General features: G+C 42.8%; 2 protein-coding genes and 1 long non-coding RNA gene across 12 annotated transcripts in view; 1 reads left to right on the top strand and 2 right to left on the bottom strand.

The window, feature by feature from the left end:
- Positions 1-14,615, bottom strand: part of MYCBPAP (MYCBP associated protein) — an 81,058-nt gene extending 66,443 nt beyond the window's left edge. For 2 of the 3 annotated variants that reach the window (XM_056549426.1, XM_056549428.1), the window contains exons 1-4: positions 14,372-14,509; positions 9,811-9,938; positions 2,339-2,498; positions 1,022-1,128 (exon numbers count right to left, since the gene is read on the bottom strand). In XM_056549426.1, coding sequence (XP_056405401.1) covers positions 1,022-1,128; positions 2,339-2,498; positions 9,811-9,938; positions 14,372-14,417 — 441 coding nt within the window. In that variant the 5' untranslated portion in view covers positions 14,418-14,509. Of the gene's footprint in view, positions 1-1,021; positions 1,129-2,338; positions 2,499-9,810; positions 9,939-14,371 lie in introns of all 3 variants that reach the window. The other variant, XM_056549427.1, reaches the window with a different exon arrangement.
- LOC130297226 (uncharacterized) overlaps positions 14,522-24,647 on the top strand; it is a 50,876-nt gene continuing 40,750 nt past the window's right edge. For 3 of the 8 annotated variants that reach the window (XR_008849452.1, XR_008849449.1, XR_008849455.1), the window contains exons 1-2: positions 14,522-14,619; positions 21,582-21,681. This is a non-coding gene — a long non-coding RNA (uncharacterized LOC130297226). The other 5 variants (XR_008849450.1, XR_008849448.1, XR_008849453.1 and 2 more) reach the window with 2 other exon arrangements.
- Positions 17,627-24,647, bottom strand: part of RSAD1 (radical S-adenosyl methionine domain containing 1) — a 40,075-nt gene continuing 33,054 nt past the window's right edge. The window contains exons 8-9 of the mRNA XM_056549432.1: positions 21,565-21,668; positions 17,627-18,117 (exon numbers count right to left, since the gene is read on the bottom strand). Of these exons, the coding sequence (XP_056405407.1) occupies positions 17,988-18,117; positions 21,565-21,668 (234 nt within the window). The 3' untranslated portion in view covers positions 17,627-17,987. The remainder of the gene's footprint in view (positions 18,118-21,564; positions 21,669-24,647) is intronic.

The raw sequence follows: 24,647 nt of genomic DNA, 5'->3' as shown, positions 1-24,647 counted from the left end.
CACAGTGCTCTCTACTGACAGTGTCAGGTACTGTCCAGAGCAAACCTATCCGGCTCTGGACAGTTCCTGACATAGACAGAGGTGTCAGCAGAGAGCACTGTGGACAGACAGAAAATAAATTTAAAAAGTAAAGAACTTCCTCTGTAGTATACAGCAGCTGATAAGTACTGGAAGGATTTTTTTGGGTATCATTGTAAGCATATGGAGCAACAGAATAAATATATGGTGTCATTTTTACTGAATAGTGCACTGCATAGAATCGAAAGCCCCCAAAACTTACCAACTTTGCCCCACAAATATTTTTTTTCTGGGTTAGCCATAAATTTTCTGGTGAAATGATTGATGTAATTACAAAGTACAATTGATGGCGCAAAAAATAAGCGCTTATATGAGTCTGTAGGTGCAAAATTGAAAGCGTAATGATTTTTAGCAGGTGATGAGGAAAAAAATTAAAGTGCAAAAACGGAAAAACCCGTGGTCCTTAAGGGGTTAAATTTCAGAAAAATTCTGTGTTTTGAGCAAACAGAAATTCCGCTCAAATTCCGCAAAACTGCAATAATTTCTGAAAGCTAGCTTTGCAAAACGTTATCTGAGCTAAGTAGCAGAATTTCCGCCGTGTGAACATAGCCTTAGTTTTGATTTTGCCTTCACGTATGCCCCTGTAGGGAGTCACACCATGCCCCCCTCAATGTAAGTCTCTGGGAGGGGGCGTGGCCCCTCCCTTAGACTTGCATTGAAGGGGCGTGGTGTGACGTCACTAGGGGCATGTCCCATGACATTACGACCCCCGCTGCCGACACCCAGCATTTTAATGAACACCGGGTGCTGTACAGAGATCGCAGGGGTGCAAGCGGTGAGACCCCCACGATCAGACAGCTTTTCCCCTATACTTTGGATAGGGGATAAGATGTCTAGGTGGGGGGAGTACCCCTTTATGTAAGCAACGAGTATACGCAACTTGTAATAAGCAATACGTTTTTTTTCTGTAGCCATAATGAATTTGTGATTTCATGACACTTGCCTGTAAGTCTCCTCGCGCAGTAGCTTCTCGACTCAGCTCCTGTAAAGTCCCTAGAATGTTGTGCGGCAGTAGACGACCCCGCGTGTCACACAAGGGAACTTCTACCCCTGAAACAATACATGCATTATTTCTAAAAGAACATACGTAACACATTTCTCTTTGTATCATTTGTACTTTTCTTAAAGGTTTTGGATGTACATTAGATTCCATTTTTACACAACTTGATGGACTCAATGGTCTCCTATCAGGAGTCTCTTCAACAACGCAGTCATTAAAGGGGTACTCCGCTGGAAAACATTTTTTTTTAAATCAACTGGTGGCAGAAAGTTACAGATTTGTAAATTACTTCTATTAAAAAATCTTAATCCTTCCAGTACTTATCAGCTGCTATATGCTCCACAGGAAGTTCTTCTCTTTTTGATTTCTTTTCTGTCTGACTTCTCTGCTGACACCTCTGTCCATTTTAGGAACTGTCCGGAGTAAGTGAGGTTTGCTATGGGGATTTGCTTCTGCTCTGGACAGTTCCTGAATTTACAAATCTGTTCAACTTTCTGGCACCATCTGATTTAAAAAAATGTTTTCCAGTGGAGTACCCCTTTAAAACATACCTGTTGTTTTAAGTGACTTTTCATGATGTGCTGCCCGTGTGTGTACATGAGGAGCAGCTCTATTTCTGGTCATTCTATAACTTACTCAAGTACAGGTATTTTTCTGCAGATATCTGCTCTGCAGGCTTCACCTCTAATCTGCAGTTCTCCCAGAGCTGGTGGGGGAAGCTCCCTCCTTCCCCCTACATAGACTTATATTGGCTTGTCTTGCAAACACAGGACAAAGCTAAACTGATTTTCGGAGTGGAATATAGTCTTACAGGAGAGGGTGGAGAGGGAAGAAGCCTAATAACAGGAGAAAGATGCATTTCAGATATATTACAAAGTTACATATCTATTTGCTTGTACTATCGTTCAAATGCCTTTTACTGCAATGAGAAAAACAGATGTGAAATTAAAGAAATTATTTGTGGCAATTTTTGCTGCTAAGGATGGTGTCAGTATGGCAGATAATATTATATAACTTATTTATTAATATTCTAGAACTTATTTATTAAAGTATATAATATGAAGTATCATGCATAAAAACCTATCCCCTATCGGACCCCCCGGGACCTTAAACTTATCCCTTATACTTAGGATAGAGTATAAGTTTTTCTCCTTTAAAATCTCAGTAATAATTCAGTGTATTTATTCAGAGTCACATGATCTTATAATAAAGGGGCAGATACTTTTTCTCATTAGTACTTGGATTATCACTGTGGCATACCAGAAAAAGCCTGGCCTTGGCTTGCTGACCCCGATGGCACTGGACGAGCTACAAGCAGTCGCTTCTTTCTACTCTGCTCTTGATCCTGATGCTTCCGAATTAGGATCTGTTTTCTTACAGACGATTTTGGTTCTTCTTTAGGCTGCCGAGGAGGGTGAAGCTATAGGAAGAAAAAGGTAACAATAATATGATCTTCAATGTGACAAAACAATAGATATTGGTCTCCCCAACCTTCCTCAGATACTTTACATTCACTAGGGCAAAAAAGTATTGTCATCCACCAATTGTGCAAGTTCCTCCACTTGTCCCCCTGCTTAAGCCAGTACATGTCCAGGTCCGTCTGAAGTTTGTTAGAGAGCATTTGGATGATCCAGAAGAGTATTGGGAGAATGTAATATGGACAGATGAAACCAAAGTAGAACTTTTTGGTAAAAACTCAACTCTTCATGTTTGGAGGAGAAAGAATGCTGAGTTGCAACCGAGGAACACCATACCTACTGTGAAGCATGGGGGTGGAAACATCATGCTTTAGGGCTGTTTCAGCAAAGGGACCAGGACCACTGATCCGTGTAAGGGAAAGAATGAATGGAGCCATGTATCGTGAGATTATGAGTGAAAACCTCCTTCCATCAGTCAGTGGCATTGAAGATAAAACGTGGCTGCGTCTTTCAGCATGACAATGATCCCAAACACATCAACCTGGCAATGAAGGAGTGGCTTCATAAGAAGCATTTCAAGGTCCAGGAGTGGCCTAGTCAGTCTCCAGATTTCAACCCCATAGAAAACCTTTAGAGGGAGTTTAAAGTCTGTGTTGCCCAGCAACAGCCCCAAAACATCACTGCTCTAGAGGAGATCTGCATGGAGGAATGGGACAAAATACCAGCAACAGTGTGTGAAAACCTTGTGAAGACTTACAGAAAACGTTTGACCTCTGATATTGCCAACAAAGGGTTTATAACAAAGTATTGAGATTAACTTTTGTTATTGACCAAATACTTATTTTGCACCATCATTTGCAAAAAAATTCTTTAAAAATCAGACAATGTGATTTTATGGATTTTATTTTCTCATTATGTCTCTCTTAGTTGAGGTATACCTATGATGAAAATTACAGGCCTCTCTCATCTTTTTAAGTGGGAGAACTTGCACAATTGGTGACTGACTAAATACTTTTTTGCCCCACTGTATGTCAGTAACCTACAGTACATGGTCACCTGTGGCTATGCAGCAGTGGGTCAATAAATCCCTTCTACCCTGCTATCCACCCACCCACTGCAGCATAGCCACATCCCCTGAAGACCATGTGATTTATGACATATTGTCTCTGGCCGCATGGAATGCTGGGAAAGGTCAGAGAAAACAGTAAAATAAAAAGACTTGCACTGCAGCACTTCTGGATGTGGGTCCTGTGCATGAAAAGGAGACAAAGTGGCGCACGGAGGAAATGGAAGCAAAAACAATGTATTATATCTTGGCACCATGGGCTCAAGGGCTGTAAAAAAAAAAAAGATTCCAGATGCTGTATGCGGTCACATGAGGTATCAAATGTACAAACAATGATGCGGCTACAGGTTATATGGATCTACTTCCTGGATAACCCCTTTAAATGGGCACTGTCATATTTAAAAACTTTTTATGGTTGTACATCCTGGCAAAACAGTAACCTGTCTAAGGCTGGGTTAACACCACGTTTTAGGCAATACGGGACCGCATATGGATGGGGGGAGCTTAAACCGGGCGCTCCCGCATGCGGCCCGTATGTAATGTATTTCACTGAGCCGACCAGAGTGAAACGCTGACTCCGGTTGGCTCATTTTTGCCCCGTACGCGGTTTTCCCACCGGACCTAAAACCATGGTCTACCATTGTTTTAGGTCCGGTGGGAAAACCACATACGGGGCAAAAATGAGCCGACCGGAGTCAGCGTTTCACTCTGGTCGACTCATAGAAATGCATTACATATGGGCCGCATTACATTACATACGGTATAGCTCAAACCAGCCGTATGCGGTCCTGTATTGCCTAAAATGTGGTGTGAACCCAGCCTAATATACTTGTTAAAAAAAATTTATTTCCTTTCAAAGAAATCATGACTTATAAAAAAAAAAAAAAAAAAAAAGTCACTGGGGTCCCCATATAACATTCAGAACATAATCCTGTCCGGCTGAGGCATCATCTTTGTACAAGCTGAAGCAAATGCAGGGACAAAGTCGAGGAAGTGAGGGCGAGACTAGAACTCCTCTGTGCTCACTCCTGTCCTGTCTATCAGATGGAAGCATGCTGCCGTCTGATAGACAGGACAGGAGTGAGCACAGAGGAGTGCTAGTCCCGCCCTCACTTCCTGGACTTTGTCCCTGCCTGTGCTTCAGAGAGGAGTGGGTTACAGAGCAACCTGCAGTGACTGGATGAAGAGATCCAGCACAGCACAGCAGACTCAGGGAGGAAGAGCAGGTTTCCTGTTTGCAACTAAGTCCCCCTGTGGTCCTGTCACAACTCTGAGCAGATCAAGACTCCTAACAGAAGATCTCAACCTCTATAAAGGATATCTAGCCCTAGTCTTTATCGCAGGCTGGAGTACAGCCATTTCACTATTTTATATACAAGTACATGAATCAACGTGAGGGGCTTCAGGACCATCTGGGATACAGGCCCGCTCTTAATGTCTTTGAAGGTGAGTAATATTCTATATTTTCTCTGCAACAATATTATAAAGCAGCTGAATAGTTACACTAAAAACTAAAATGATACCATGCAGATATATTATGGAAAGTTACCTAAATCATTTGACACATCCTATAGAACTTATCGCTTCCTGGGCTCTGTACTCAATCTCTGAACACGATCAATGGCTGTTCCCGGGATCCTTAGGGGGCCCGGTCTATGACTCCATCGTACAAAGAAGCGATTGAAATGCTATTTATAAAAATGCTTATTATTATTGGGGAATTATTCTCCAGCTGTGGGGGAAATGACAGCACAGGGTAGGCTTCTAGTCCTTAAGAGGAACCTGTGGTTAGATCTGATATGCCGCATTTCCTCCACACATCATTGATGGATACTTAATAACGTACACTAGGAATTTTGGAAAATATATTTACTGACGTCTATAATAAAAATAATCGTGAAGAGATCGTACTAGTCCATCAGAATAATATTTCACAATAAGAATAAAGTGTAAGGTCACCAGGGTAGAATAGCTGCAGATAGAACTTTATGAGTTTTTTTTTTGTCTCCTTAAAGGGGGACTTTGCCCCTAGACATCTTATCCCCTATCTGAAGAATCTGGGACCCCGCACGATCACTGTGCAGAACCCGGTGTTCATTTTGAATACTGGGTGCCGGGGTTTGTGACATCACGGCCACGCCCGTCACAATGTCACGTTCATGCCCCTCTATGCAAGTCTATGTGAGGGGGCGTGACGGCATTAAGGGGCGTGGTCATGACATCACAATGGGCGTGGCCGTGACATCATGAAACTCCCCCATACCCCGCCAGCTTATTTTTTGTGGGACAATTTGTAATGGCATCCTTTATTTTATCATATAATGTATTGTGAAGTTAAACTTAAAGAGGAACAAAATCTTTTTCCATTACGAGATATAAGTGACATGTTATAATTATTTATATCATTTTTTGTTCTGTTCAAATATAAAAATTGCTTTGTATCGCTAAATTCTGACCCCTATATCTTTTTTATTTTTCTATATCTTGAGTTGTATTAGAGCTTTTTTTTTTTGTGCTGTGTTTCGGGTAGATGGGACGTCCTTGACACTTTTCAAATACCCTATACCCTTCAAATACCCTATACCCTGGTATAAGGTTTTTTTTGTTTATGTCTTCATTGTGCAGGATAAGTAATGTTATATGTTAAAGGGTACCTCTCATCAAAAAAACTTTTGATATATTATAGATTAATGTATGCAGAATAACTTTACAATTGCATGTTATTAAAAAATATGCTTCTTTCTATTTAATTTTCCACTTTGAAGAAATGACCACTAGGGGTCTCCCTACCAGTCCTGGCAGCAAGCATTTCAGACTCATGCTGGAGTCCTAAACACTCAGAGCTGCCAGTCTGCTTTGTTCACAAAGGAGAACACTCAGAGCTGCCAGCCTGCTTTGTTCACAGCCTGTTTGGCTGTGAACAAAGCAGGCTGGCAGCTCTGAGTGTTTAGGACTCCAGCATGAGTCAGAAATGCTTGCTGACAGGACTGATCGGGAAAAATACAATAGAAAGAAGCATATTTTTCATTAACATGCTATTGGAAAGTTATTCAACATTCATTAATCTAAAATATATCAAAAGTTTATTTGATGAGAGGTACCCTTTAATAGTTCAGACATTTTTACACATGACAATACCATAATAACTTTTTTTGCAGTTTAGATTTATTTGTCGATTTAAGAAATTGGAAAATGGGGGGATTTGGATTTTTTATTGGGGAGGGGCTATTTATATTATAATTTAACTTATTTGTATTTGTTTTAAAGTTCCTTGTACAGTACATTGCAATATTATTGCATTTCAGTGTACTGTCATGTACGGGCTTGCTTTATCAGCATTAGCTTTCTGCTTATTGTTTTAATCTTTTTTATTTTTGTCTATTTAGTTGAGTGGCTGTTTTTATGTAGTGTTTGCTTTATATGTCAGCAGCCTAGAGATAATGTTAAAAGATGTTTTACAGCAGAGTATCCCTTTAAAGGGGTACTCCGGTGGAAAAAAAATTAAAATCAGCTGGTGCCAGAAAATACTGTAAATTACTTCTATTTCAAAATCTCAAACCTTCCAGTACTTATCAGCTGCTGTATACTACAGAGGATGTTATTTAGTTCTTTCCAGTCTGACCATAGTGCTCTCTGCTGCCACCTCTGTCCATGTCATGAACTGCCTAGAGCAGTAGAGGTTTGCTAGGGGGATCTTCTTCTACTCTGGACAGTTCCTGAAATGGACAGAGGTGGCAGAAGAGAGCACTGTGGTCAGACTGGTAAGAACCACACAACTTCCTCTAAAGCATACAGCAGCTGATAAGTACTGGAAGGAACAAGATTTATTTATTTTTTATATATTTTTATTTGCGTTTTCAAAGTTTACAAACACGTTCACGGGGCATACCCCGAGCGTGAAAACATGAACAAAGGACAATCTAGTGTTATTAAGAGAAGACACAAAATGTATACAGTCCCAAGTGTTAATCATGAGCACCCTTCCCGCCCAACAACAAATTCCCCAACAAAACCAAAACCAGCCCCCTCCCCATTCCATAGAATTATAGTGCAAAATAAAATGACCGACAGCAAAATGACTTCAAGTAGGACAGTAGTATAGGTTAAGCATTTCGATATTGTCACAAAACAGCAAAAAAGGGGAATGATGAGGTCTCCCAAGGGGCAACACTAATTACAAGCGTGTCACCACGTTATAGTGTGTAGAAGCAACGTTAGCGTTACATTGCCAAGAGCAACGTGAATCAAAATAAGGAAGGGGTCGACTGGTAAAGTAATAGGTAGTTTGTGATAGGAGACTAAATAAGGAGGACCAACAGGCAGTCGATTTACTACAAGTCACCAGTCCATGCAACAGGTCAGCACGGTAGTCCCCACAATTAGGGCAGTGTTCTAACCTATCTGGCCTGTCTGGGGTTTTAGGTAAAGTGAAGCCATAGGTGGCGTGGTGTATGATCCTAAACTGGATTTCCCTCGTTAATCACGGCTTTACGTACTTTAGCCCTTTCTTCCAGAATGGGATAGCCAAGTCCTCCTTCCCTAATTTACCCTCCCAGTAATGGAACATAGAGGGCTGAGCTGGATCACTCCCCTGCCTATGAAGATAGCGGTAGAGACACAAGAGAGAGAGTGGTAAGGGTTGGAAGAGGAAATGAAGCTATCAAAAGAAGTGTGTATGCATTCCCTAGATGAGTCTGACAGACGTAATTTAAGGAAAGTCAAAACTTGACCGTAAGATCGACATTGATCAATGAAATGGGACGGTAGCTCCCTGGAGATAACAGGTCCTTCGCGGGTTTATGCAATATCTTCAAATACGCTGTGTTAGAGGTAGATGGGATGGATGACCCTGTCAAGTAAGAGTCATACAGCGAGAGTAACGTAGGTGAAATCTCCGACTGCAGAATCTTATAGAAGTCCCCGGAGTACCTTTCTAGGCCCGGAGCCTTACTGGACTGAAAACCTTTGATTACCCTAAGTTCTTCACGCTGGATCGGGCATCCCAGAGAATGCCTCTCCTCGTCTGTCAGAGAGGGAAGGGAGTCTCCAGTCAACCAGCTACCAGACATGACTTCCCCAGAAGGTGTGTGGGCATAGAGATCTGGTAAAAATTTCGTAGTATATTATTAACCTTTTTGGGGTAACAGTGCAGATGACCGGAAGAGTCCTTAAGGCCTGGAATATTAGTAGGGGGGAAAGCTCCCTTGGCAAATCTTGCCAACAGCCTACCCGGTTTGTTGCCAAAGCGAAAGAGGGAAGCCTCAAAGTGAGATTGTTTCAAATTGTCACGTTTGGCCAGCCAAGTATCATAAGACACCTTGGCTGTGACCCAGGATTGTTTAGTATGCTCATTCAGCGTGGCAACAAAGACCATATACGCTCTTTAATGAAAAGCGCAGAGTCTTAAGTTGAGTAGCTATTTTCTGCTTAAGAGAGCTCACATACGCCATGATATGTCCCCTTAAGACTGCCTTAGCAGTATCCCGGTAGAGTGGGCTGTTGCTGACATGAGCTACATTGTCCCCAGAGTACTCTAGCCGCCACCCTTTGAGCATGAAATGAAACTGTTCATCCCTTGCCAAGCTGGAGGGGAACCTCCAAAGGAAATCAGTGTCATGGGCAACAGAATCAGTCAGATTAAGAAACAGGGGGGCATGGTCAGATATGACCAAGTCTTCAAGGGAGACTAAATCAACCCTAGAAGTCAAGGAGTCAGGAAGGAAGCAATAATCTAGACGTGACCATGAGTCATGGGTTTGGGAATAGTGGCTATATTCTCTCCCCTCAGGATGTATCCTTCTCCATATGTCAACCAGGCCCAGTCCAGTCGCCCATTGCTCCAACAACATGTCATGACGTCGGGGATGGGGTTGTGACGGTCTGTTACTCCTGTGGTCTTTTAACATGTGCATCACCATATTGAAATCCCCAACAACAATCTTGTTAGTAAATGGAGAGGAAGCCAGTCTACCAGCTACATCGTCTAGAAAGGGGCCCGTATTTGGTCCATAAATTCCCTCAATACAGCCAGGGAACTGCAGAGGATGATATCTCAGGACCTACTGAACCAATTTAGGTAAGTGACCCCTCTATGGAATCCTGTTCACCCACACTATAACCCAGTGTATTGGGTTTAGTGTGGGTGAACAGGCTGACAGTTTTCCTTTAAGTCACAACACAATGTACATCCAAACCACTATGGACCCCAAGACTACATTTAACCTTATGTGCCCACAACCGAATGTTACCTTCTCCAGATCCTCCAGTTTTATAGCCAGAGCCTGGATTTCATCTCCTTTCAGCACTGTGCTTATGGCTGGCTCTGTCTGTTCTGGTACAGGTGAGGTAGACTGCTCAAATGGCTTCAACTTCTTCTCTGCAACATAAATACATCTACATAAAACAGCCCATCACATGGAATAAACAGGAAAGCATGACACTTCTCCTGGCTTCTGCTCACTACATTTATATCTTGCTATTTTTTTTTATGGTGATCAATAGTCCTTAAAGGGGTAGTCCAGTGGTGAAAAACTTATCCCCTATCCTAAGGATAGGGGATAAGTTTGAGATCGCGGGGGGTCCGACCGCTGGGGCCCCCTGCGATCTCTCTGTACGGGGCCCCGGCTCTCCGCCGAGATAGCGGGTGTCGACCCCCGCACGAGGCGGCGGCCGACACGCCCCCTTAATACATCTCTAAGGCAGAGCCGGAGATTGCCGAAGGCAGCGCTTCGGCTCTGCCATAGAGTTGTATTGAGGGGGCGTGTCGGCCGCCGCCTCGTGCGGAGGTCGACACGCCCCCTTCCCGCGGGCTGTCGGGGCTCCGTACAGGAGATCGCAGGGGCCCCAGCGGTCGGACCCCCCGCGATCTGCAACTTATCCCCTATCCTTAGGATAGGGGATAAGTTGCTCACCACTGAATCACCACTGGACTACTCCTTTAATAAAGATTTCTTGCACAAATGCCATATACGAATCAGAAGTCAGAACTTGATACAGTATTATGGGCTTTTACATTTTTTTATGCAAGAGCAAAATTACAATAAAGAAAAAAAAAAAAAAGACTTGCATTGAGGGGGTGGGGTCTGACGTCATGAGGGGGTGGGGCTATGACATCACGAGCTCCCGGCACCAGCTCCAGCGTTTGAAACAGTTTGTTCCAAATGCTGGGCAGCGGAGTACCCCTTTAAAGAGTACTTGTGGCAAAAAAAAAAAAAATAGAACCAGCATGGCATGCAACTCCCCACACTGGTGCTAAAGATTGCGCAGCATTGTAGTATGGGATGTCATATGACAAGGTCGCCTGCCAAGGGCTGGACAGCAAAATTGGAGCTACTACTTGGTAGCATGGAGAAAAGTAAGGGAAAGGAAGTTCCTGGCACTATGCTGGTGAGTGTCATGCTTGCAAGGCACTGCCCCCTAGGATAAAAAGGACTGTTATGAATCATGCAAGGCAAGCAGGGTACCTGGATTCAGCTTATTTAGAAAGCATAAAACACTGGTTAAAACTACTGGTAAGCTATAAAGGGGTGGTCCGGAGAAAAACAACTTATGCCTTATCCACAGGAAACTTATGCCTTATCCACAGGATCCGCTAGGACCCCGCAATATCCTAAACGGGACCCGGCTCTTTTAGAGGAGTGCGTGCTACAGACAGCATGCGATCTGTTCATTTCTGTGGGAGCACTAGAGATGACATTCAGGACATGGGTATTTCATACAGCGGTCTTAAAGCGTACCTGAAAAAATAAAAAAAGAGAACCAGCTCTGTATCTATGAGACCTGGATGGCCCCATAGACTTACACTGCAAGTCCGTTCAGGTCATGTGACGCATAGGTGGGAGTGAACACACTATACTTCTCCCGGCTCATTCTTGTGATCGGTCGGGGTCCGAGTGTTCAGTGAAATATCAAATCATCTTGATAAATCCAGAAACAACTTTGGCTGCCCCGTCCACTTCTCTGAAATCTACAACAGCTCAGGGTTGTCGTAAATTTCAGCTAAAACTGAAAGGGGGTACTCCGCTGGAAAACTATTTTTTTTTTTTTAAATCAACTGGTGCCAGAAGGTTGACCAGATTTGTAAATTACTTCTATTAAAAAATCTTAATCCTTCCAGTACTTATTAGCTGCTGAATACTACAGAGGACGTTCTTTTCTTTTTGGATTTCTTTTCTACCACAATCACAGTGCTCTCTGCTGACACCTCTGTCCATGTCAGGAACTTTCCAGAGCAGGAGAAAATCCCCATAGCAAACATATTCTGCTCTGGACAGTTCCTAAAATAGACAGAGGTGCCAGCAGAAAACACTGTGGTCGTAAAAGAAAAGAAATCGCAAAAAGAAAAGAATTTCCTCTGTAGTATACAGCCGTTAATAAGTGCTGGAAGGATTAAGAATTTTTTTAATAGAAGTAATTTACAAATCTGTTTAACTTTCTGGCACCAGTTGATTTAAAAAAAATAAAAATAAAAAAGTTTTCCACCGGAGTACCCCTTTAAGCCTGTGTGCAGGCATAAGGTTCAGTAACTCTGGCGGGCTCACAATGCCCCGTCCCCTTTTTAAAAGGTGTCACAAACAGTGTAAAATACCATAGTAGTCACATATTGTGCACAAACCAGAGGTTTGCAGACCCCCAGATGTTGTAAAACTACAACTCCCAGCATGCCTGGACCCAGCTCGGAGTTGTAGTTTTCCATCCTCTGGAGGAGCACAGTTTGGCGACCACTTTAATAAAGTCATGGTAAATGACTAGACTGTTCTATGACTCCATGACCAGTGGGGCTGACCTCTGAGACCCTCTTAGATCCTGAGAATGAAGGGGCTTGGTGCCGTAGTTTTCCCTGCAGAGCAGAGCACGGTGCAGTCAGCGCAGATAAATGCTGCAATTCCGCCATCACCAAAATGCCAAGGATCCTTCACTCTCAGGCAGGGCTGCCACCAGGCCGGTATTTGACCGCACAGCCGGTAATTTGGCCACCCTGTCGGTATTTTTATATAAAAAATACCTGCAATGCAATGGCCGGTATTTATCCAAGCAATCCTTCAAACTCCCGGAATGTTGCACCATATACTATACCAGTGTTTCCCAACCAGGGGTGCCTCCAGCTGTTGCAAAACTACAACTCCCAGCATGCCCGGACAGCCGTTGGCTGTCCGGGCATGCTGGGAGTTGTAGTTTTGCAACAGCTGGAGGCACCCCTGGTTGGGAAACACTGACCTATACTATAAACTACTATATAGTTCAACATTCTGGGAGTTGTAGTTTTCATTTGGGGCAGCTGCTGAGCCACAGGCTGTACCAGGGCATGCTGGGAGTTGTAGTTAGTAACTAACTGCAACCCCTGAATTTCATTAAAAAAAGAAAGCGATCCAAAAATTTCATCAAAACAAAAAATGGTTCTATTAAAAACAACAGATCTGGGCGCAAAAATTTGGCCCTCATACAGTCCCGTATATATATATATATATATATATATATATATATATATATATATATATATAAAGTTATAATGGTCAGAATATGACAACATTTTCCCCGCATATGTGTATCCTGTGATGTTACACATACATAATTAATTATGCAAATTAGCATGGTCAGCATTTTTTTTTAAAGAAAGGTGGCAACCCTACTCCCAGGAGGTCTCAGAGGTTGGACCCCCATTGGTCATGAAGAGAAAACATAGCCATATACTGCAACACTACAACTCTCAGCATGCCTGGACAGCCAAGGACCTCCAGCAGTAGTAAAACTACAACTCCCAGCATGCCTGGACAGCCAACAAATGTCAGATGTTGGAAAACTACAACTCCCAGCATGCCTGGACAGCCGAGGACCTCCAGCAGTAGTAAAACTACAAAACTACAACTCCCAGCATGCCTGGACAGCCAACGAACATCAGATGCTGGAAAACTACAGCTCCCAGCATGCCTGGACAGCCAACGAACATCAGATGCTGGAAAACTACAACTCCCAGCATGCCTGGACCGCCAACGAATGTCAGATGTTGGAAAACTACAACTACCAGCATGCCTGGACAGCCAACGAACATCAGATGCTGGAAAACTACAGCTCCCAGCATGCCTGGACAGCCAACGAACATCAGATGCTGGAAAACTACAGCTCCCAGCATGCCTGGACAGCCCAGGACCTCCAGATGTTGGAAAACTACAGCTCCCAGCATGCCTGGACAGCCAACGAACATCAGATGCTGGAAAACTACAACTCCCAGCATGCCTGGACCGCCAACGAATGTCAGATGTTGGAAAACTACAACTACCAGCATGCCTGGACAGCCAACGAACATCAGATGCTGGAAAACTACAGCTCCCAGCATGCCTGGACAGCCCAGGACCTCCAGATGTTGGAAAACTACAGCTCCCAGCATGCCTGGACAGCCCAGGACCTCCAGGTGTTGGAAAACTACAGCTCCCAGCATGCCTGGACAGCCCAGGACCTCCAGATGTTGGAAAACTATCACTCCCAGCATGCCTGGACAGCCAAGGACCTAGAGGTGTTCAAAACTACAAATCCCAGCATGCAAAGACCTGGAAGTTGTAGTTTTGCAACAGCTGGAGATCCTCAGTTTGGAAACCACTTTTCTACAGAGTTCCCCTGACTGTAGTGTGGGGGCTTGACCCCCTATTCCCCCCTTAGAGGGGCTTCTGATGTCCTGTGTTCTACATTACAGTAATTCCCTTTTATAACTACACATCTTGGCTTAGTCTTTACCAATGGGCACAGCAGCCTCCACACAATGTAAGATCTGCCATAGCCACAGTGAGGAAACACATGCACATATACATAGATTACCGGGAGTCCTGCTACGAGACTCTCTTTTCCCAGCTTTGTTCGCCATGCTGTCCCGGAGAACACGTATCTATGGTAACGGTACACAGATCAGCCATAACTACAAGCCCCATAAGTCTGTGCGCTCACACGCTGCTTACGTCGTGATGCGAGCGCGCACCCGGAAGGAATCTCCATGGAAACGAATGAAGGCGTGCGCGCACCCGGAAGGAATCTCCATAGAAACGAATGAAGGCGTGCGCGCTCGTGAAGTGGAGTGCTGAGACGCGGACGGGCAGTGGGAGAGATTTTTGGCTACATTGGCATCATTTGCCCTCAGGGTCACAACTGCTCCATTGTGTAGGAGACGCTGGACATGAGACTCCATAGAGCGCCCCCTCTGTTACCTCAACATATAAACCCATGTATTCCATGGACTGAAAGGACATCTGGGAATAGTAAGCCATGCATAGAAAGGTGGCCGAGTTTTTCTACTTGGAAGGGTCATAATTATTTTATTTTTCCACCTAGAGTAGTGTTTTCAAACCAAAGTGCCTCCAGCTGTTGCAAAATTCTCCCCCATCACAGATAGTGTTCTCCCCCATCACAGATAGTGTTCTCCCCCATCACAGATAGTGTTCTCCCCCATCACAGGTAGTGTTCTCCCCCATCACAGATAATGTTCTCCCCCATCACAGATAATGTTCTCCCCCCATCAGATAATGTTCTCCATCACAGATAATGTTCTCCCCCATCACAGATAATGTTCTCCCCCCATCAGATAATGTTCTCCATCACAGATAATGTTCTCCCCCCATCAGATAATGTTCTCCATCACAGATAGTGTTCTCCCCCATCACAGATAATGTTCTCCCCCATCACAGATAATCTTCTCTCCCCCATCACAGGTAATGTTCTCCCCCATCACAGATAATGTTCTCCCCATCACAGATAATGTTCTCCCCCATCACAGATAATGTTCTCCCCATCACAGATAATGTTCTCCCCCATCACAGATAATGTTCTCCCCCATCACAGATAATGTTCTCCCCCCATCAGATAATGTTCTCCCCATCACAGATAATGTTCTCCCCCATCACAGATAATGTTCTCTCCCCTCATCACAGATAATGTTCTCCCCATCACAGATAATGTTCTCCCCCATCACAGATAATGTTCTCTCCCCATCACAGATAATGTTCTCTCCCCTCATCACAGATAATGTTCTCCCCATCACAGATAATGTTCTCCCCCATCACAGATAATGTTCTCCCCATCACAGATAATGTTCTCCCCCATCACAGATAATGTTCTCTCCCCATCACAGATAATGTTCTCTCCCCTCATCACAGATAATGTTCTCCCCATCACAGATAATGTTCTCCCCCATCACAGATAATGTTCTCTCCCCATCACAGATAATGTTCTCTCCCCTCATCACAGATAATGTTCTCCCCATCACAGATAATGTTCTCCTTCATCACAGATAATGTTCTCCATCACAGATAATGTTCTCCCCATCACAGATAATGTTCTCCCCCATCACAGATAATGTTCTCTCCCATCACAGATAATGTTCTCTCCCATCACAGATAATGTTCTCTCCCATCACAGATAATGTTCTCCCCCCCATCAGATAATGTTCTCTCCCCCATCACAGATAATGTTCTCCCCCATCAGATAATGTTCTCTTCCATCACAGATAATGTTCTCCCCTCATCACAGATAATGTTCTCCTCATCACAGATAATGTTCTCCCCCATCACAGATAATGTTCTCCCCCATCACAGATAATGTTCTCTCCCCATCACAGATAATGTTCTCCCCCATCACAGATAATGTTCTCCCCCCCATGAGATAATGTTCTCTCCCATCACAGATAGTGTTCTCCCCCATCACAGATAATGTTCTCCCCTCATCACAGATAATGTTCTCCCCTCATCACATATAATGTTCTCCTCCATCACAGATAATGTTCTCTCCCCCATCACAGATAATGTTCTCCCCTCATCACAGATAATGTTCTCTCCCCCATCACAGATAATGTTCTCCCCTCATCACAGATAATGTTCTCTCCTCCATCACAGATAATGTTCTCCCCTCATCACAGATAGTGTTCTCCGCTCATCACAGATAGTGTTCTCTCCTCCATCACAGATAATGTTCTCCCCCCCATCAGATAATGTTCTCCCCTCATCACAGATAATGCTCTCCTCATCACAGATAATGTTCTCTCCTCCATCACAGATAATGTTCTCCCCTCATCACAGATAGTGTTCTCCGCTCATCACAGATAGTGTTCTCTCCTCCATCACAGATAATGTTCTCCCCCCCATCAGATAATGTTCTCCCCTCATCACAGATAATGCTCTCCTCATCACAGATAATGTTCTCCCCTCAACACAGATAATGTTCTCTCCTCCATCACAGATATTGTTCTCCCCTCATCACAGATAATGTTCTCCCCCATCACAGATATTGTTCTCCACAGCGGCGTGTGACGACCGGCCACCGGAAGCTGGCCAAGCCCCCTCCATATAGTCTCCTCCGTACTCCACTTCCTGGTGCCAGGGGTCAATAGTGCCCCCTGGCAGCTGCCACCAGTTATTGGCTGAGCAGCAATGTGAAGCATTGACTCCCAGAACCAGGATGTGGAGCGTAGCAAAGACTAAGTGCTGAGGTTGGCCTGAGACATGGCCCCTCAGCCAATCACTGGCTGAGGCGGGACAGAGCTGTGGCCAGTGATTGGCTGAGTGACAATTTGCCGTATTGACCCCTGGCACCACAAAGTGGAGTGTGCGAGATCAGGAACAATGATACCGGAGGCAGCGCGAAAGTTAAGGTATCACATTTTTTGTTTAAAGGGGTATTCCAGGCCAAAACTTTTTTCTATATATCAACTGGCTCCGGAAAGTTAAACAGATTTGTAAATGACTTCTATTAAAAAATCTTAATCCTTCCAATAGTTATTAGCTTCTGAAGTTGAGTTGTTGTTTTCTGTCTAACTGCTCTCTGTTGACTCACGTCCCGGGAGCTGTGCAGTTCCTATGGGGATATTCTCCCATCATGCACAGCTCCCAGGACGTGACATCATCATTGAGCAGTTAGACAGAAAACTTCAGAAGCTAATAACTATTGGAAGGATTAAGATTTTTTAATAGAAGTAATTTACAAATCTGTTTAACTTTCCGGAGCCGGTTGATATATATATATATATATATATATATATATATATATATATATATAAAAACGTTTTGCCTGGAATACCCCTTTAAGTACTTTTATAGAAAAAAGGTTTTCACCGGAGTACCCCTTAAGGCATCTAATAGAATTCTAAGTTAACCCCATAGTACTGACTGTTTTGGGACTTTGGCACTTTTTACTGAGGATTTATGAACGAACTCCTTACCATAGAGCACAGAAAGAATAAAAAGAATAAAAACTTGATGGATTTGTGGATGGCCTTTTAGAACTATAAAATCAATATCTTTACGAACATACAAAGGCCCCAAAGTAAGGTATTGCTAAATATAAAGGGACTTGTCGAGCTAAAAAAAAATGTATGAAATAACTTTATTCGGTATTCATTTACGGGTTTATACAGTATATTTTAGATACTGTGGATCCAGTGTTGTTGTTTCTACACAGTTGTCTGTGGCCGATGAGATTTCATGTTCTCAGACTGATTCCAAGAATCCTGGAACTGGTTTAAGATTGGGAGCAGAAGACTGTCCAACACCGCGAGCCCCCTCCAAGTGCAGCGCAGACCACTAGACAGAGGAAAGAGCAAGCATTATTTACTTGTATTTTATACCTTTCACACTCTCGTCTATTTATATAGTCTTTAACCCCTTAACGACGCAGGACGTAAATGTACGTCCTGGTGAGGTGGTACTTAACGCACCAGGACGTACATTTAGGTCCTGAACATACCCGCAAGTGATGCCCGGATCATGCGCGGCAGGTCCCGGCTGCTAATCGCAGCCAGGGACCCGCCCGTAGTGGTGGACACCCGCGATCCCGCGGATGTCCGCCATTAACCCCTCAGATGCCGTGATCAATACAGATCGCGGCAGTGCGGTCACTAAAATGGATGATCCCATCGCCCGCAGCGCTGCCGCGGTGATCCGATCATCCAGCACGGCAGCCGGAGGTCCCCTCACCTGCCTCCGCTGCCTTCCGGGAGTCTTCTGCTCTGATCTGCCTTCCCGCAGACCAGAGCAGAAGATGACCGATAATCCTGATCAGTGCTATGTCCTATACATAGCACTGAACAGCATTAGCAATCGAGTGATTGCTATAAATAGTCCCCTATGGGGACTATAAGAGTGTAAAAATAAAAGTAAAAAAAATTAAGTAAAATAAATGTGAAAAACCCCCTCCCCCAATAAAAACGTAAATTGTCAAATTTTCCCTATTTCACCCCCAAAAAGTGTTAAAAAAATATTTTACGTACATATTTGGTATCGCCGCATGCATAAATATCTGAACTATTAAAATAAAATGTTAATGATACCGTACGGTGAACGGCGTGAACGTAAAAAAAAAAGTCCAAAATACCTGCTTTTTTATAACATTTTATTCCAAATAAAATTAATAAAAAATGGATTAAGTTTTATATAAGCAGATATGGTATCAATATAAAGTACAGATCACGGCGCAAAAAATGAGCCCCCATACCGCCGCTTATACGGAAAAATGAAAAAGTTATAGGTCTTCAAAATAGGGGGATCTTAAACATACTAATTTGGTTGAAAAGTTTGCGATTTTTTTTAAGCACAACAGTAATAGAAAAGTATCTAACCACGGGTATCATTTTAATCATATTGACCCAAAGAATAAAGAACACATGTCACTTTTACCATAAATTGTACGGCGTAAAAACGAAACCTTCCAAAATTAGCAAAATTGGAGTTTTCTTTTTAATTTCCCCACACAAATAGTATTTTTTTGGTTGGGCCATACATTTTATGGTAAAGTGAGTGATGGCATTACAACGGACAACTGGTCGCGCAAAAAACAAGTCCTCATACTAGTCTGTGGATGAAAATATAAAAGAGTTATGATTTTTGAAGGCGAGTAGGAAAAAATGAAAACGTAAAAATAAAATTGTCTGCATCCTTTAGGGGTTAAAGGGGTATTCCGGCTTTATACATCTTATCCCCTATCCAAAGGACCCCGGTGATCCCGGTGCAGCCCCCGGTATTCTGTGCTGGGTGTTGCCTCCGAGACGGGGACATGACGCCACAACCCCTAGTGACGTGATGCCACGCCCCCTCCATTCATGTCTATGGGAGGGGCCGTGACGATAGTCACGCCCCCTCCCTTGGACAGGAATGGAGGGGCGTGGCATGATGCCACTAGGGGGCGTGGCATGATGGCACTAGGGGGCGTGGCCGTGATGTCATGTCCCAGTCTCTGAGGCATCACCTGGCATAGAATGCCAGGGGCTGCACCGGGATCGTGGGGGTCCCCAGCGGCGGGACCCCTGCGATCATACATCTTATCCCCTATCCTTTAGATAGGGGATAAGATGTATAAAGCCAGAATACCCCTTTAACTTCATAGACCCACATTAAGTGTAACTTCGTCATTGTGACACCACGTGACCGTGTGGATTTCTTTGGTGCCAGTCAGGTGCATTCTGAAAGATCTGGTGCTAAATTTCATTTTTCGGAGCTGCAGTCATTCTGAGAGACCACAGTATAACTAAATAGGTGCCATCGGGAGTTTCTGAGGTGAGACATAACTAGAACAGTGTTGTGGTTTCCGTAATGAACAGATACCACAATGCTGGTGTGAACAGAACCTAAGATAAAGAAGTTCTCAATAGGCATGAAAGGGTTACTTCATTCTGGATATTGGAGGGAGTCACCCTTTCATGCTCAACAGAGATTTTACAAATACAGCATCTAAAATACAACACTTCTTATGAACCCCTTTAAAGGGGTACTCCAGTGGATAGAAAAAAATTCAAATCAACTGGTGCCAGAAAGTTAAACAGATTTGTAAATGACTTCTATTAAAAAATCTTAATCCTTCCAGTACTTATCAGCTGCTGTATACTACAGAGAAAGTTGTGTAGTTCTTTCCAGTCTGACCACAGTGCTCTCTGCTGCCACCTCTGTCCATGTCAGGAACTGTCCAGAGCAGGAGAGGTTTTCTATGGGGATTTGCTTCTACTCTGGACAGTTCCTGACAGGATCAATTCATTAGGGATATAAATACAATTTATTGTATTTATACCCCTAATGAATTGGTTCGGTATGCATATTCTGTATACTTACAATAAAACTATTTTTTAACCATATTTTACAGTTGATTTTATTTCTTCTGTGTGGGGTTTCACATTTCGGGTGTGGTTTACATACCTTTAGGTGATATTATTTGTGTTTGTTCCTATGAACCCCTATATATTTTATATTTATTATTTTTATTGGAGCCTACATATAGGAAAGATTTTTTTTCTGTGTCAGTTCCTAACATGGACAGAGGTGTCAGCAAAGAGCACTGTGGTCAGACCGGAAAGAACAACACAACTTCCTCTGGAGCATTTAGCAGCTGATAAGTACTGGAAGGATTAAGATTTTTATAAAAGAAGTCATTTACAAGTCTGTATAACTTTCTGGCACCAGTTGATTTGAAATCATTTGTTTTCCACCAGAGAACCCCTTTAAGACACTACTTAAAGGGGCACTCCTCTGGTGCCAGAAAGTTAAACAGATTTGTAAATGACTTCTATTAAAAAATCTTAATCCTTCCAGTACTTATTAGCTGCTGAATACTACTCAGAAAATTATTTTCTTATTGGAACACTGAGATCTCTGCTGACATCATGACCACAGTGCTCTCTGCTGACATCTCTGTCCATTTTAGGAACCGTCCAGAACAACATATGTTTGCTATGGGGATTTTCTCTCTGGACAGTTCTTAAAATGGATAGAGATGTCAGCAGCGAGCTCTGTGGTCATGATGTCAGCAGAGAGCTCTGTGTTCCATAAAGAAAATAATTTCCTCTGCAATATTCAGCAGCTAATAAGTCCTGGAAGGATTAAGATTTTTTAATAGAAGTAATTTACAAATTTGTTTAACTTTCTCGCGTCCAGTTGATTTAAAAAAAAAAAATTTGAAAAAAAAGTTTTCCACCGGAGTACCCCTTTAACCCATGTGCTGTTGCCATTTTCTCTATATTCCACCTTTTCATAGACTTTTCTTACTTCTGATCCAACACCAGGAGTTGATTCTTCTGTAGATCCCTCAGTTCCGGGGACGCCTTAAACAAGCTGTGTAAGCTGACTGTATGGCAGAGCTTGTGCCAGTGCTGTAAAGTAGAAGTAAGTCAATTTTTACAAAGTATTTTTTTAAGCAAACATAAAAATATGTTTAACCCTTACCATCTACCTGTTTGAGACATAATAAACAAGATATTCTTGCATTCAAAGCCATACCATTTTTATTTTCTGTTGCCGTAGCTTTATGACAGCTCGTTTTTTATGGGACAAGTTTTTGTTTTATTTTGTGTGTGTGTGAGGGGGTGGGGGGGGGGGAGGTTTACAGAGTGTACCGTGCAGTGTAAGAGTGTAAGTAATAATTTATCTAAGGGTTTTTTACAATTATTATATCTGTATATTTATATTACATTACCCCTTTGGGACACAGCAGGCCTTGAGGACACCTGTAGCCTCCCCAGACATTATGATTTTTTTGAAACTGTTCCAAATGCTGGACCTGGGAGCTTGTGATGTCATAACCCCACCCCCTCATGATGTCACGCCCCGCCCCCTCAATGCAATTCTATGGGAGGGGGCGTGACGGATGTCATGCCCCCTCCCATAGACTTGCATTGAGGGGGGGGGGCGTGACATCATGAGGGGGCGGGGCTATGACATCACGAGCTCCTGGCGCCGAACAGTTTGTTCCAAACGCTGAGCAGCGGAGTACCCCTTTAAGTATGCTTAGATATTCAGTTTTTCCACATCATCCTCTAGAACTTCTCCCTCATTACTTTTTAAAGGGCCAACACTTTCAGTTTTAACCTTTCTGTAATTTATATAGTTAAAGAACATTTTCGGGCTAGTTATACTTTCTTTGGCAATGAGTTTCTCTGTCTTTATTTTTGCAGCTTTTATCTGGTTTTTACAAATTTTCTTTTTTCTCTATAGCTTTTTAATGCTGCATTACTGCCATCCTGTTTTAGAAGCTTAAAGGGGTATTCCAGGAAAATACTTTTTTTTTCTTTATATCAACTGGTGCCAGAAAGTTTAACAGATTTATAAATTACTTCTATTAAAAAATCTTAATCCTTTCAATAATTATCAGCTGCTGAAGTTGAGTTGTTCTTTTCTGTCTGGCAACAGTGCTCTCTGATGACATCTCTGCTTGTCTCGGGATCTGCACAGAGTAGAAGTGGTTTGCTATGGGGATTTGCTTCTAAACTGGACAGTTCCCGAGACACGTGTCATCAGAGAGCACTTAGAAAGAAAATAACAACTCAACTTCAGAAGCTCATAAGTACTGAAAGGATTAAGATTTTTTAATAGAAGTAATTTACAAATCTGTTTTACTTTCTGGAGCCAGTTGAGATATATATATATATATATATATATATATATATATATATATATATATATAAAAGTTTTTTCCTGGATAACCCCTTTAAATGCTTCCTTTGTGTAATTTATTGCTTCCTTTACATTTGTATTCACGTGAGTTTTTTTCTGTTCCTGACCCTTTTATTCCTATAAAAGGTATGTACCTCTCAAAGTGAGAATGTAAAGGGGTATTCCAGGCAAAACCTTTTTTTATATATATCAACTGGCTCCGGAAAGTTAAACAAATTTGTAAATTACTTCTATTAAAAAATCTTAATCCTTTCAATAGTTATTAGCTTCTGAAGTTTTCTGTCTAACTGCTCAATGATGATGTCACGTCCCGGGAGCTGTGCATGATGGGAGAATATCCCCATAGGAACTGCACAGCTCCCGGGACGTGAGTCATCAGAGAGCAGTTAGACAGAAAACAACAACTCAACTTCAGAAGCTAATAACTATTGGAAGGATTAAGATTTTTTAATAGAAGTAATTTACCAATCTGTTTAACTTTCTGGAGCCAGTTAATATATAAAAAAAGTTTTGGCCTGGAATACCCCTTTAAGATATTTTTAAAAATCCCCCACTCAGTGTCTGTATCCCAACTTATAATGGTAAGGGCCTCTCTGAGCTGATCAATCGTAGCCTTCCTAAAGCTCATTGTTCTTGTGGTTCCTCTACAGAACACCTTATTGAAGGACAATAGATGCAGCATGGTGGCTCAGTGGTTAGCACTGTGGCCTTGCAATGCTGGGGTCCTTGAATATTGTCCCTGCATTTGTGTGGGAAAGCCTTAGGGGACAGGGACAGATTTGAGTGATGACAAGCTTTGTACACTTGTATATGTATACTTCCCGGTTGGGGTCTCTCTCTGATCCCCTTAGTTGTAGAAGGAGCCCGACATAAACTACTGTAGGTACACTGGGCAGTTCCACAATGCTATGCATTCTTAAAGGGCAACTCCGATGCTCAGCGTTTGGAACAAACTGTTCCGAACGCTGGCGTCGGGAGCTTGTGATGTCATAGCCCCACCCCCTCAATGCAAGTCTATGGGAGGGGGCGTGACGGCTGTCACGCCCCCTCCCATAGACTTGCATTGAGGGGAAGGGGAGTGACATCATGAGGGGGCGGGGCTATGACATCAAGAGCTCCCGGCGCCAGCTCCAGCGTTCGGAACAGTTTGTTCCAAACCCTGAGCAGCGGAGTACCCCTTTAAGGGGTCAATAGTGTTGAAGTCTCAGCCTTCTGTGCATGTCCCCAAATAGCTTTATTACCCAATTTCCATGTTCAAGGGCATCATAAATATGTATACCACTAAATTTATGACTTTATACCGAATTATAAAAATCCAACCCTCAGTGTTCCCGATATCGGCAAGGATGTCAGCACAGGACTGGAGTTACACTTACAGACATAATAAATAAAAAATAACAAATGCTATTCTCAAAGGAAACATCCGCATTGTGTATAAGGCAGGGTTCACACCACGTTTTTGCAATACAGTTCAGGTTTTTGATAAAAAACGGATTTCTCAAAACCTGACTAAACTGTATCAAAACATGTGTACACAATTTAATCCGTATACGGTTTGAAAAATAATGTCCGGTTGCATCCGTTTTTTAAGAAAAAAATATACGTTTTTAATTTTTCACTCCATTATGAATAAAGTTTCACTTGTTTGATTGAAATTCCAAGAAAAAAAAACTGTGCAC

This window comes from Hyla sarda, chromosome 13 (assembly GCF_029499605.1).
Source record: "Hyla sarda isolate aHylSar1 chromosome 13, aHylSar1.hap1, whole genome shotgun sequence".
NCBI classification, from domain to species: domain Eukaryota; kingdom Metazoa; phylum Chordata; class Amphibia; order Anura; family Hylidae; genus Hyla; species Hyla sarda.
The sequence above is the reverse complement of the archived record's forward strand: the minus strand, read 5'-3'. Positions and strand labels throughout refer to the sequence as shown.